This window comes from Pygoscelis adeliae, unplaced genomic scaffold, assembly GCF_000699105.1.
Source record: "Pygoscelis adeliae isolate BGI_AS28 unplaced genomic scaffold, ASM69910v1 Scaffold302, whole genome shotgun sequence".
In the NCBI taxonomy this organism is placed as follows: Eukaryota; Metazoa; Chordata; class Aves; order Sphenisciformes; family Spheniscidae; genus Pygoscelis; species Pygoscelis adeliae.
The window spans coordinates 513847-529485 of record NW_008824372.1 but is presented as its reverse complement, the minus strand read 5'-3'; the positions used below and the strand labels follow the sequence as shown (position 1 = coordinate 529485).

General features: G+C 40.9%; 1 protein-coding gene across 1 annotated transcript in view; it reads right to left on the bottom strand.

Moving 5' to 3' along the window:
- The window catches only part of GRM7 (glutamate receptor, metabotropic 7), a 289326-nt gene that overhangs the window by 103197 nt on the left and 170490 nt on the right, over nt 1-15639 (bottom strand). Inside the window, 2 exon segments of the mRNA XM_009320090.1 lie at nt 15053-15081; nt 15083-15181. Coding sequence (XP_009318365.1) covers nt 15053-15081; nt 15083-15181 — 128 coding nt within the window.

Here is a 15639-nt window from a genome sequence, read left to right as displayed (position 1 = left end):
AGAGTTGGGTCTCTGAAGTGCTCTGGTTCACATACCCCCGCGGCGCAGCAGAGCGGTCCACAGCCCCTGCGAGCCGGATGCCATCTCGCTAGGCAGAAACCCCATCCCATCAGCCAGGTGCAGAGATGCGCTCCCAGCTAGCCTGGCTGCATTCTTCCGAGCTTTTGTCTAATAGATCCACTAGATCTCCAGGGGCGGGGAAGCCACAAAATTTTGCAAAGAGACTATTTCACTACTTAGTTTCTGACTTAAATAATCGCTTATGGCAGCTGGAAAGTCTCAGAAGGCATTTCCAGCCACAAACAGTGTACATTCACAAGTGCCTATCACCACCCCTGCGTGGGAGGGGGCCAGCAGTCACTCAAACCTCCTGCTCAGAAGCAGCCACCCCACAGATTTCGTTTCCCTTTAAGCCAATGCCTCAGCTGTGTGTTACTACCAATACTAACACACAAAAATATCCTCAACATCTTTCTTTCCACAAAAAATAAAAAATCGTTTTCCTGTTGTCCTCAACTCCTTTACGCAGCAGCAGGTTCTCAGAACCATAAACATTACAAACCGAGGGATGAAGCCAGAGAACAGACAGGCTTTTTCCATGCACATGTCTTTAGCAACAAAGCTTATGTGGCAGCCTCAGCACACCTACATGGAAGAACAGAAGGGATGTCAATAACTTCCAGATGTCATTAGCAACTCCTTCCATTAGATCCTAAAATATTTTTCTTTGGAAATTTACACTATGTGAAGTGGTAATTAAACTGAGAAACACAGAAACTTGAAAACAAAGATTAAAAGTATTTCCACTACAAGTACCCCAGGAAAGAAATTAGAGAGAGAAAGCGAAATAAAAGTTTAGTTTCACTTCATAAATATCTCTGAGAGCTTACTGCTTCACAGGCTCTCGTGTACATACTGTACTGGAAGAAAGCCAAGAACCTCATCTACTCTACTCAGCGTAGAGAAGCAAAGATACTGATGCTGCACCTATTCATGGAGAATATATTGAAGCCTAGGCACTACAGGTGCCTATTATCAGTGTAATAGCAAAACTCTGACTCTAATTAGGCTTAATCATTATTCACAAGTAATTGCACCATTCTCTTATGAGTAGTAATAACCAATTTGAGGCCACTCACTTGCTTCACATTTCATTCTTACAAATTCTAACAGTTACTTTTTGGAAGATGGCATACATCAGCACCATGCACGACGAGCTATTGCTGAACCACCAGCAGAGCTGAGAAAGCAGTATGAGAGGGGGGTTTGGGGTTTTTTTTCCTCTTTTTTTCCTGCATTTTTATATATTGGATTAGTAGAAAACTTTAGTTTCCCTGGTCCTTCTTTATTAAATAGCTTGCATGATTAATCACATTATTAATTGTGTCCTAACTTAGTTAAGAGGGAGGAAAGACTGCAGGTGCAAAAAGCTTTGGCTGACTGCAGCTTGATGCCAGGTGTGTATGGGAGCTCTTGGCCCACTTAACCTGTGCTTACACATGAATTGTAACTGGAGAATAACGGCTTTTGACTCCTCAAAAAGCAGTTGCTGCTGCAGGAGAACGGCAGCACAGGGGTGGCTCAGCCAGCAACGGGAGTGGACACACAGCCCCTGCCCCCCCCACCCCCCCAAACAGAAAATGGAGGTTTTCTAGCAGAGAAAAAGACAATTAATTTGCCCCATCTCCCAGCACACGCAGCGCTCAGCATCCCAGGCAAGCCTTCCTCCCTGAGGGCAGCAGTGCAACGCCTGAGTATGTTGGTTGCATTACAGCTGTGTTAACATGAATAAGTGAATTAATTAAGAATTTCTTTACTGAAAGAGTGGTTAAACGTTGGAACAGGCTGCCCAGGGAAGTGGTTGAGTCACCATCCCTGGAAGTATTTAAAAGACGGGTAGATGAGGCGCTGAGGGACATGGTTTAGTGGGCATGGGGGTGTTGGGTTGGCGGTTTGACTCGATGACCTTAGAGGTCTTTTCCAACCTTAATGGTTCTATGATTCTATAATTTCCAGATGGACCATGTCATGTAATCGAAACAAAGACCGAACTACACTTTCAAGACATATTACCTTGAACTGCACAGAGGGACATCTTAACTTGCAAACACATAGTTCTTCACCATCCTACAATTATATTTTAACTATGAGACAAAAGGTTTGTGTTTATTTATCCTTACCAGGAGATCAAGATCATTGATCCATTGACTCCTGCTTCAGTTTACTAAAGAGCTAGCATATGTGATTACATTGAGGATTTTTTTCTAAATTATTTTCCATTTCCTTTGGTCATTAGAGTGTTGTCATGCAGTCAGTCAACAAAATGAAAACACATTCCCAAAGCAGATCTGCAAACCCAGCATGAGTGAAGAGGGCACTTTAGCGTTCATTGTATCATCTTTAAGGAAATTATGTGTATTATTACGCGTATTATTTCCTAAACTATTACTTTCAAAAGACTATAATCATTCAAGCATTAACAACACAAACTAAAAGGAAAAAAAATCAAACAAACAAAAAACCCCTTTTAAATCTCTGTTCACTTCCTAAAATGAGCACATTTATTTTTGTGTCTGAACCCGTCTTACCCAGTGGAGCTCAGCCTGTTTCAGAAACACACAATTCACGTGTGTTGGTGTGCACGAAGCCCCAGCGGCAGCGAAGCCGGAGCCTGCAGAGGTCTTTCCGAGCACGCTCCAGAGCCCGTGGTGAGAACTAGGATGGTAATCAATATCTACTTGTGCAGGAAAACACAAAAACTAATAAACACATACTACTTAGAGTGAATACATTTTTAATGTATAATATAGCCATATTAATTTGCCACTTGCAAACAGGGATGCCATACTTGCATTTTACTCTAATAAAAGCCTCAAACTTTTATTCATTTTTGCTTTGCTTGAGAGATTGTGAAGTCGTATTTCTTTTCTGGCTTGCTAATAAAGAGAAAGAATAAGTAAGTCATAGAGGATTTCAGAGACTAATTTTAAATGGCCTAGAGAGAGAATCTTTTAAGGTTGTAGTGACAGAGTCAGAAATACCATAAGAAAAAAAATTCTTGTGAGAATTTAGGAACTTTTGCTTTCAATTTCTTTCAAAGACAGAGAAAAACTAACCCCAAAGAGGAAGATAAATATTAAACAAGTTAATACTTATTAGCATTTGCAAAGAGTAATGGAAAAGCTCATAAGATAAAGAATGTTGAGATGTATGAATTTAAACGAAGCAGAGTGGAAATAGTGTGTTACTGTAAATATAGTAGACTCAAAGTTATCTTGGTAGAAGATTTAATATACATGAACGAATTACACATGAGATTTAATAGACATTTCTGATAAAACACATGCAGTTTCTTAGCGGAGCAGAAGTGATGCGTGCTGAACATACATACCTGCCCTCTCATCCTCCAGGCAGCTGGGTGGGGAAGGGCATGAACAGCACAGACTGACTTAATGAAATGAGACCCAAGAAATAACAAAGCAAGCCTCCGGGATGCCGCGAGGTTCAGCTGCCAGTGCGAGTTCAATGCATCTCCGCTCCTCTTTGCTACCACACAGGAACCTGCCTTGTTTCATGGCCGACACGAGCCCCGTACGAAGGCGCGGGCAGGGCGGCTGCTGACGGCGCGATGCTACGGGAGGTGCTCCCCAGCACCGGGAGGAGCAGGAGCTGCTTTTCATCTTGGCTTCTGCCTCCCCCTGCACAGATGCTCCTCCAATGGACTACACTGGTATTCACTTAGCAGATGGCAGGGGGATCTTGTTTCTTTCATTTAAATTTCTAATATATTAATGTTGTTTTAATTTTTTGTTGCAAAAAATAACCCTTGTAGAAAAGACTGATGACTGAACCTTTTATTTCTTCCATCACCTTATGGCACAAGCAGATTGTATTTGTATTCTGTGTTTCACTGCCCCCAGTTTCAGTGTTTGAAGCTTCCGAAGTTAAAACACTGTAATAATTGTAAAGGAAAATAAATGGTCACCTAGTATCCATGGACCTAAGCCCAAAGTCCTTACTCAGAGCTCTTTCTTGAGCCCAAATTTGTAACAAATGTGAACAAACACTGAGACCATCAGTCCTTCTGCTCAAATAAGTGTCATTCTTCATTGCCTATTTCTCAATATCCATGGGCAGTCCACCAGGCACTGGACTGGAAATGCTACATACTGTATTAAACTCTTTCTGTTTTGCCAAAGCAGTATATCAGAGATGAAAAGTTATCCGTTCCATTAGGAACAATCTGTGGTTCTTAGCCTTCCTGCGGAATGGCATTTATAAAACTAGATATTTGGGACCATTCATGGCTATTTTTATCTAAAACAGGAACAGTTTATTTCAGAAAGCTCCTGAAATTTCGTTTTTACATGAAAAATACAAGAAATATAAATGGCAAAACAAATACTCTGCTAATATACTTCCTGTGAATTAGAAAAATGTGTTAACCTCTTAAATTATAGTGTAAGATATATCAGGAGAGATGCAACTCTCATGCAAAGAGGAGAGGGGAGCTCTTCCCTCTTCCTCTCCATCCCCACAGAAGCAGCCCCAGATCCGGACCCTGCCATGCTGGCAGACGTAGGGCATGATGCTTCAGATGGACTATGGGAACACCTCACCACCCACCCTCCCTAATTCCCTCCTCCTGCTCCTTTCTTTCAGCAATGAAACTGCTCATGCTCTCAGCTCGGTACTGTAGCATCCTCTCAGCTCCCTGCATTGGCTGGGTTGAGTCAAGGAGGCAAACAACACGAGTGCTGTGCTCGGTGCCAGTACTGCTCTAAGGGAGTGGGAGAAGGTGGTAAAATCTTTTTCTTGACTTCTGTTTCTATGCCTAAACAGAATGCCAAACTAAAACATTATTTTTTTTTATAATTCTCCATGAGCCAGCTCTGTTTCAGTGGCCCAGGAGGGGCTCACTCATGCAGCGTCCAGTGAGGTCCCCTGAGCTTCATCACTCCCCAGATCCTGGAAATCCTGCCAATTTTACTAACAAACAGAAAATTAATTCCTATCAACAAATGAGGCTTGAAACTCTGCGCAGAAGCAAAGACTAACAGCACTAGAAAACACTAGGATTTCCTGATCTTGGGGGGTTGTATAGGAAACAGTCATTTACCTTCATGTGCTTGCTGTGTGCTACCCACGTGTTGCTGAACACCCCTTGCAAGGATGGAAAGTTTGGTTGCCAGCCTAAGCTGCCCTTGGCTCTGCTGCCTTGCAAAGATGCTGGAAAGCAGCATATGGCTGTCTGCTGTGTGGAGGAAGAAACGCTCCCCCGTGAAGCTGCTCTAATCACGGATACCCATTAACGCCTTCTGCGCAGAGCAAACCCGCAGAGGAAGGCTTGGAGGTGCCTACCAGATCACATGCAGATCAGGAGCTGGCACACAAAGATAGCAGGCTTTCTAAAAATAAAATTCTTCCTTTCTGGATGGAAATACTCTGCCCAAATGTGTCCAACAGACAACTCAGACAACTTCAGTGTTAGATCATGGAGAGGAAAATTGTCCTTCAGAAGATGCAATTCAGGGTATTTCAAAACAAAGACCACTGATGACATATCTGAACAGTGATCAATAGCTAAATAATGGTCTGTGAATTACCTCTTCTTACAGCATCAACCATGCTAGTTTGCGTGTGTGTGTACACATCTCTCTCTCTCAAAACAACCACCCACACAATCTCCAGTGTCCTGAAATAATAGTTAAATATGAACATCAAAGAGAAAATGCCAACATAAGCCCTGGGAGCGACACACAAAATGCAGAAATACAGACACACGCATACACCCACAGAATGAATAACAGCTGGCTCGGATCAGAGAAGTACCTCAATTTTGAGCAAGCCAGGTCTGTTGCAGGTTGGGTGAACAGTTTATTTCATTTCAAGGGGCCAAAGAGAAAGCTCCCTGAATCTTTATTTTACAATGGTTCTTTATGGTCCAGTTAGAGCTTTCTAGCTAATTTCTTTGCTATGAAGCAGCAATGCCATTTGAAAAGGTACTGGTTCAAACCCCATTTGAGATAAAATTTCTTGCTAATGCTGTTGCGGTTATGAGCTGTGTCTTGCACTGAGCAGTGGCAGATAACTCTCTTTAATACTCTAAAAAGATCATGCCTTCAAACTAAGAAACCCCAAAAGAACTCCAATGACTGAACGTCACAAAACAGCCAGATATGTAAGTGCAGCAAAATACTACACTGAAATGATGTAGAAGTTTACATTTTGAGTTGGAAAAGTATGTGGGTTTTTTTGAATGCGTTGCCTCACGGGAGCTCGGGTTTGGAGTGCTATGGGGCATTTCCTTTGAGTCTGCGGCAGCACAGAGATTGCAGCTGAGACTGTATTTCTCAGTGACTAACACTTACAGGGAATCTTAAACAAAAAAACCCCCCCCCCCCCCCCCTGAAAGCTTCAATGCCTTCATTTAAAAGGAAACTACAAAAGTAACATTAATTTGAAACTTTGCAAAAATTGTGTTTCTTAACTTCTCTATATCTGCATATTAAAAGATAATGCTACCCTTAAGCTACTGTCTCTTTGAACTTACTAAACCTCTCCCCAAAGCCTTCGCTTCAACCTTTAAAGTCAAGCACTGCATTGCTACTGCAACACCGCAGTGAATGTACAATTTCTGCCTACAGTCAGGGAACAGACCCCGTTCGCCTGAATCTCTAGCGTTACCATATCCATCGATCTCAGGAGACTGGGCATCACCGTGCAGCGGTATTTAAGCCAACATTTAATTACCCACACTTTCCATGATGAAGCTTCAAGCCGGCAGCCCATGAAAAAGCGTGTAAGACGAGGGAGGCGTGATGCCTGGCTCACTAAGCATCCCAACTAAAGCACGCTCACTTCAGCAGCGCTCAGCCTAGCCCACCGCCCAGTCCGTTGCACACGTCTGTCCGTCCATCTGTCCTTGCATGCTGCAGTCCTGTAGCATGAGCCTGTACTTACACAGGCAAGCGGCAATGAGACTCAGCACTAAGCCAGGAGGAATCAAAGCTAATCTTAACTCCCAGAGTGACTTTTCAACAGGCTGGAATCAATATGCAATAAAAGTTTCACGGCTGCGAGTGTGTCTTGGATTCCCAGGTAACCGCAGTATTAATTTAAATTCAATTAATGGCTTCATCAGCATTGGGAAAGATACATTCCCAACAAGTTTACGGGTAGAATGACTTTAAACACTGCGTGATTGATACAAAAAGGTAAATTCTTCCTTCACCTGCACTTGGCCAGCTAACCGGTTTTCTATAAGGAGTATGAAGTGCCATTTGAAAGCATCTTTTTGACAAAATGTACGGGATGAAATAACAAACCTATCTTAACAGATGATACATTTCTGTATTTACTTACTTAATAATATGAGCACACAACACCCTTAGAATTTTAATTCCAAAGCTGATAAAGACAATTTACTCATTGGGGAAAAAAAATGCAAATAAACCTTTATATATATTGTCCTTCATGCAAACTACTTGTAAGAGACAGGGTCCAAACCAGAGTCGCTCTGTCAAACTACTGATACAAAACGGCCTTGAAGTATATTTCCCGGTTGTTGTTGCTTGTAATTCCACTATTTAAAACCCAGAAACCAGGGGTGTGCCCCTTCCCAGGCGCTGGAGCCCACTGCGGGCAGTGCAGGGAAGGGAAGATCGCTGAGCTCTCCCACTGCTCTCAAACAGCCAACCTGGAGGTGCCAAGGAAAAACAAATCCACCGATGCTGGAGCCCTTCCAGCAGTGCAGAAAGTAAAACAGGTCAGATGGGCGGTGGCGAGGAGATGAGAGGAAAATTCAGGGGAGGTAATGGGAAGAATGAGTAAATGAGTGATGGTCCATGCTACTTCTCTTATGTCTTTTCCCTTATGATTGGCGTCCCCCTCCTGGCTTTTGGTGTCCATGGGCTCTGCTATAGTGAGGCTGCAGCAATCCCCTGGTCCCAGCAGCCCTGCAGCCTGGGATGAACCAAACCCCCCGAGCCAGATCTTTCCGTCTCACTTACTCTCTTAAAAGCACACACTCGTGCCCTGGGGACAGAGAAAAAGCTTGAGAACAACAGAGCACCGTAAAAGACTGAACCAGGCTGTAAACAAAAAAAATCTAAACCGGACTATTTTACAAATATTATTACAAGATATAAGACAGCCTTCTGTTCTGTTCCGGGAGGTGGTGGGTAAGTGCCGCACAAAGCACATCTTTCCCAGAGAAACATCCTGGGGTAAATGCAGCCACAGCTAGACGCAGAACAGCATGCCCACATTTATTAATGTTGGATAAAATTCAATACTGTCTCTAACACAGAGGAAAATGAACCCTGAGCTCCTTTGCTTTGCTCGACTGGGGATGTGAAGGTAAAATATTTGAGAGCCACTAAATAGTGAGATATAATTTAATTCTAATTTTTTTTCCTAAATCACTACTCTTTCATTGTTTTTTTCTGGGTTTAATACCGCCTGAACAAAAAAGAAGCAAATCAGCTCCTGTTGGAAATAAAAACAAAACATTAAAAATATGATTCACCATCTCTTTGGAAGACAAACAACTGAAAAATTCAAGGACAGTTATGTTGGTCTACAGCACTTGCAACGCTTCTATTTTTTTTAAATAGCTATGCACTTCCTTGTGCTGAATTTGAGCCATCCTTTAACCTCATAGCTGAGAGCTTCACGAGATTGCAAACCTCGGCCACATCCATAGCTTGCTGGAATTGAATCATTAATCTTAAATCTAGTTGAATCCCATTGTTTAGTTGCATCAAATTCTGAACTCAGACTATAAAGAATATTTTTTTTCATCATTGGCAAAGCATTTTGCCAGACTTTCAAAATAATTAACATCATATATATGTGTATATTAGAACAGCCTTCTCTTAACAGCTGTTCCTGTCCTTGGTTTCACTTCATTGTGAGCTGGTGTCCATGAAAACAGATCACATATAAGTAAGAAAGATAAGGAAGACTATTTTAAAAGAAAAAAAGTTAGAGGAAGAACCAGATATCTGAAAGTGCCAAGTCAGTAGCATGGATGCTAACAACGTGAACCACAGTATAACAGCCCAATTCAAAAATTGTCACACAGAAAAGAGGCATAGGAACAACAGAAAGCAAGAGGTAAGTAGATAGTTGTTCATCTTCTTTACTGTTGAGGTTAAGAGGAAAACAATTTCTAAGATACCCCTGAAAAGAGAGATATTTTCAATTCATGGAAATTATATATATTTATTATTGAAACTTTGTAAGAGCTACTGGAGGCATTTGGACTCCTTAAAAATATGGCCGTGATTTTCAGAAGTTACTTATCTCTTTTCTAGTTCTATCTCTAGGACTTTATGATCCATGTTTCCTAAAAAGAAGGTGTTCAATGCTTTCTACAGATCCTGCGGACCTCGATGTATCAGAGTGGGTAGATTACAAAAGAGCATCCAAAGTTACTACTGTCTCTTGAAAATACTAGTTTTCACTACTTCATATGTGGGGCTTAACAAGATACTAACAGGTATTAACAAGGGCTTACCAGGTATTAGTTCTTCCTGTGCTAAGCCTTGAGTGAGAGGTTTGAGGTTGGAGAGGATGCCCAGGGATGCCACCCCGCCTGCGATGCCCGGGCAAGCTCTGAGCACCTCACCCAGGTCTGCACAGGACTGACGGTGAAAGGATAAATCTTGGAGTTGCACTATAGGAATATTCTTGCAGGAATAAAGCTGCTTATTTTCTCATTTCAGCTGTGAAACTGCATTTGATAAAAATACATTTGCTGGCCTGCCATGCAGCGCGTTGTAGCCACCTTTCGAAGCTCCAGCTGACATCCTGAATGTTACTGCTCTACCTACTATGCATGCTCTCTACTGCCACACTCCTGAAGGAGTTTAGTGAGCCATTTTTAATCTGAATAGATACTACAGATGGATATAAGCAAATTTAAAATCTGAAGTGTGGGTATTGCTTAGACTAGAAGAAAAAATGGGAAGGAAAAGAACAAAAATGGGAAAGACCATCATTCTGAAACCCAAGGCCATTTGCCTGACTCCATTCCTCAGACTTGAGTATCTTCTGGACATGCATTGTCCAACAGCTTTCCATATTGAATTCAGGAAGTACTGCACAAACCTGCTCCAAAAGGACCAGGCTTTTCCATCCCTCATGCCACAGATATTTTCTTATCACTGGCAGGAAGATCTGCTCGTCCTCCAGGGAAAGAATTTAGGAACTCCTGACTTTGAATCTGCCTGCTAGGGAGAACTTTAATTGATGTCTGGACCAGTAGTAGTATCATCTTTAATAAGAGGGTCATCCGGCTAACTCTTATATACATCTATATAGTGTAATAAAGAGAGCTACCCTAGGCAGCTAAAATGTGTAATTAGCTTTGGGTAGAGCAGTGATAACAAGAGGAGGAAATGCTCTGAAGTTTATTAAATCTACTGAAACGTGAAGAGGTAAAGTGGCAGTGGAATACTTAAAGGTCAGTTTGTGATTAAAAAGATTAGTGTGGAAGAAGTTCATTTCCATCTACAAAGAAATAGGGTTGCAGTTCATCGCAGCCATCATCCGGGGAAGTCCGCAGCTGGAATGATGGTCCATCCCACGAGAATCCAGGGAGCGTTTCCATATTTTGTTTCTTGCTGGTTTGGATGGTCTACAAAGCTTCTGGGACTTCAAATGAAAAATGCAGCAAATGAACAACTTTCTCTTAGACTATCACTGCCTAAAGAAAAGACAACCACGAACAGTAATTTGCTAGTCTGAAGGCGAGTAGCTCAGCTGAACTGCAAGAACAAAACACTGTTTTTTTGAAGTCTCAACTTTTCATTTTCCACTGTGCTTCCATTTTCCTTCTGGCACTTGAAATTTTGGGGACTTGTTATACTTGTCTCAACATCTCCCATTTTTACCGTGATCCTGATAGCATCAGTACTCCATAACAGCCCGCTTTCGCTTGACCGAAATTCTCCTGTAGCTCACACTTGCTCCTCTTCGCGGCATTTCACCCTTCCCGTGATTAGCAGGGCACTCTTTCTGTTCTTCAACACCAAACTGACACGGGAATCTCCCCCACGTGCAACATTTATCTTTCTATTCAGGTGAATGAAGAACAAGGGTTTCCGGGGAACAAAGCAGCAGTAGGTAAAATCCCATCAAATGCATTTTGGAGAAGAAAGACTTTTTGCGGACTTTTTTCTGCTGTGGTGTTGTTTTAATGTCAAATGCATGCAGAGCCACAGTTCATCATTTCTAAATTATTGTAAAATGAATATAATAATAATAATAATACATCCCATTCAAACTTTAATTAGAAAATACAGCTTTTGTCTGTTGTTTAAACTGTCTGATTTTTCTCATCTTCCAGCACTAACGCTCGCTCTGTGGTTACATTACACCTCTTCACAAAAATGTTACAAGGATATACTCTGAGTAAAAGACTATTCAAAACAAGGCATATGACTGCAAACTCTTACACACATAAGCACAGATACTTGCAGTTCTGCGATGCAACACTGGGCTTGTTCCTCTGAGCATACGCTGAGTTTCAGGACTGGGCTGATGTTTTAGTAATCTTCTCTAAGTGTGAGGACACGCCGTCACAACCTTTTTTTGGAAGAGTTCAAAGCAACAATAACCAGCACACAATATTCTGCTGCCATAGTTGTTCTGAAAATAAATACATTCTGCTTTTTTTCCCTGAAAACCTGGCAAAGCCTTTCAACTTAGTTGATACTTGGTTAAGTTGGCTATGGAGCTTGTTCCAAACTCAACTTTTCATGAAGTGATTACTATTTAAGTGTGCACTTCCTCTGGCTCACTGTCTACTGCAGTTATGCAAATAAGATGCAACTTCATCCTTTCAGCATAATTACATCAGGCTATATTAAGACTGACTTAAGATGAATGAATTCAGTTCATGTAATGATTTCTTAAGTCACCCCATGGGACTATGGCAATGAAAATTTTGTCCCAAGAGCGACATCAAGTATCAAGACAAATAACTGCGTATCTGGGGCCTGATTCTACAAGAAACCGAGTGCTTTAGACTCTCTCTGGAGTTGGAGGCTGCCGGGATATTCCCACTGTTACCAAAAATAAGAGCTTCAAATGGTATATATTTAGATAGGTGTAAACACAGCAACACACCTACATTTCACATCTGTATTTTGGATTGAAGAGTCACAGCTTGGGGAGAAGAGTTATTTGAAAAATGCCTTTTTCTATATAATGACTGTTTCAGTTTATGACTTATATGACCAATAGCTTTACAGACATAAAAAAATCTGATAATCCAAAGTGTACCATATACACTTGAACATGCAGGCACATTAATTTTCAATGCAATTTAACATTTCTTGGCTTATTAGCCTAACATTTTTCCCTGAAGAGTGAGAAGAGGCTAGCAGTATCACATATTTCAGGTTAAGGTATCGGAGCTGCAGTGCTCTCTGTTTCCAGTGAAGTTTGTTAGGAATCTTTTTCCAACATATTGCAAATACTATTTAACACAGTGATAAAAGGAAAGGAAAAAATAAAGATGCTCCTGAGGAGTAAAATAAGGGTAACCCCCTCATTCATGACTAATAAAGAAGTTCCCACCAAATCCAGTGGGAATTAAGCTGGTGCTTAGCTGTTGCCTTGACCTGGAGCCTGTGAGCCGCAGGGGCAGGCGGCAGCACTGCTGCACACCACCACACAAAAAGGAGACTGCTAGGCTGGGATACTGCTCAAGACACGGTCCTTCGGGGCAAATTGAGTTCCATCCTGCTAATTTAGTTTGTTTCCATCAATTTATAGCGAAAATCAAGGCTTCTTATTTCATTTATTTTATGTCTTCATCCAAAGAAATGCATTACTAAATTTTAGGAAGCAGATGTTCATTGCTGGATGATAAAAGAATAACATTAAAATGTCTGTTTCCAGTTCTCTTGGATTCATGGCCAAATGAAATTACTACAACAACAGAAAGAAAAACAAAACAACATACAGCAGTCTAAATGCAAGAAAGGCAGACAGTCCATACGAATAACAGCCTCACTAAGCAAAGAAATGCTAATACCTAAGGATTACTTACTTCTGTAAGTAACAGATTTCACTGGATGTTTCTCTTAGTGGACGAAACAGAAACGGAATCAGTCTGAAAAGAGAAATGTTGAGTTCTGGAAAACTGCATCAGGAGAATGGGAATTTGCTCTGCACTCTTAACCATCCCCTTACTCCTCCTCCTAACAGGACTAAGCAGATGGCAGATACAGATGGCAATTAGGGATGGATGGACGGGATTGAAAAAGGTAAGAACCAGCCTGAAACCTTTCTGAGCGGTCACAGAGCAGCCAGGAGACATTTGCTATTGGCACTGCAACTGCTATTCTGGGACACTTTGCTCTGCCTCTCCTTTCATACCAAGTACAGTACCTACTTCTGGCTGACTGTTTTTCCCTTTCTGGAAAGCAACATGCAACTCACGGACCTCAAAATATGTGTCTGCTGAATGGCAGCCGCTCCTGAAGAATGAACACAGTTACATATATAGGGAAAACGTAATTTAAGCATCACAAACAAGTAATCATGCAATCTATGTGACTACAAGTGCAAAATGCAACTAGCTAACTTTTAGGCAATAGAATACAGAATATATACATATAGGCTATATTCACTGAATAAGAAGATATTTGCGGGCTCAATGGACCTTTTTTTTTTTGCAGATACACTAAATACGCTGATATTTGTAACTGTTATTTAACTGACTTTCTATATCTGAACGCTTCCACTCTGTTATCGTCACTTATTGTGTCCAAAAGCAAAACTCATGTTTCCCATTATGTCCAATGTGTTTAATGTGTAATATAGAAGGAAAATATTTTTAAACAAACTTGGAAAGCTTTTATTTCTGTGTACTGTTGGCAGACTTTTAATTTCTGTCCCAGAAACCCTCAGGTATGAATACAGACAGTATGAAAAGATTATTAAAGTATCCTGGTTTTCAGAAACAAAACACTTCATTGTCTATCAACTTTATGTATTTATGGAGAAATAACATGCAAAAATGCCTCCAGGGTTTTAGAAATGTAAAAGGATGAAGCACATTATATACCTGAGAAGAATAACTAGTGAGATGGTAGTGCAGACACAATAAAAATGAATGCAAATATTTGGTTTTCCAGTGAGTGAAGACACCAGAACCTGTTTTAATGTGGGCAAGACGTTCAGGGACTCTGTGGAGACCCTGCCTGACACAAAGCCATGTGCCAGCCGAGGAGTTTGTTTTCTTTACTCAGTGTGTCCCTTGTAAAGAACTTTTCTTTGCATATTATAGAGAACATGGACTCTAATCAGTGAGTTTGGCTTGCCCAGAGGAAGCCATCTGGATAGTTAAGCATCTATGCAGACAAAAGGGATAACAAATTGAGGAAAGATCAGACAACAAACACTTCAGAACACAAGGAAATGTTGAGAAACAAAGGGGTTATGTAAAAAAAGTTACCCATAATTTTTATATACACATGCATATATGTACAAGTACATATATTTGTGAAGCACATAAGCAATATGTATAAATCAATATAGTGCTTGATCTGAATGAAATGAAAGTTAAGCTAAGTTTAAATGGAAACTGCTGGTTTAAAAATGAATTTTTACTTCTTCAGTAGAAAACTTATCCACTGAGATATCAGAGATGATACATGAATTGCAAGATTTTCTCTTCCTATGTATATACATGATATGTTAAGATCATTTTGGTTTACTTTCTTTTAAGTGATAAAGGTTCTGTCATATCACCACAGCTTAATATAAGCTCTGAAATCGTGCCTTTATTAAATAACTGCTGGTAGCTTCTCAGCTGTGGAAATAACTTATAGTTTTCAGATGAGGAACACAGACTTTTAGGAAAATTCAGGAGATGAAGACTTGCTCAGTATACTTTATACTCTTTGTAGCATACCATGTCTGTACACATTTATTCACAAAACACATACGAGAAAAAAATACGGGCGATCACTTTTGTACCACCAGCATTTCAGGAAGCAGGAGAGGGAGTCAAGCAGAAGGGAGCTCTTACCCTCTATGGTCGCTCGCTTGGGCAGGATGGTGCTGAAGTAACGGGCTCACCTTGGAGCCCCACGTGTCCGAGCCCACCCATAGGAAATGACCGACTTGATCTGCCCTCTTAGCGGCCGCAAGGATTTGCCTGCGGAAAAGAACATTTTGTTCACAAATTACTTTCATTTAAACATATAATTGCTTGGGAAAAATGCTGTGTTGCAACTGCAGAATGAACAGAAATAGCATATTCCTGTAACCAACAGAGCTCAGGAATTTTGCAACACACCATATCACGATCCATGCAGCACAGATTGGACCTCTCTTTTAATTCACCCTATATCCTAAGACTGAAATCTTGATTCCACTAAAACTTACAGTTTTGCCGTTGACTTTACTGAAACTTTATCCTAACTTCTTTGTGTCTCATTTTGTTTAACTAATCCTCTCAGCAATTGACAATGCCATCAGAATTTTAAGCTAATTTAAAATTCTGGAGAGAGAATATGGAATATTTTAAAATACTTTTTATATTATTTTATGAGCAAGTCGTACGTGGTTAAACCTTGAGCACCTTATGTGCTTTAACCTTGAGCATCCAAGCCA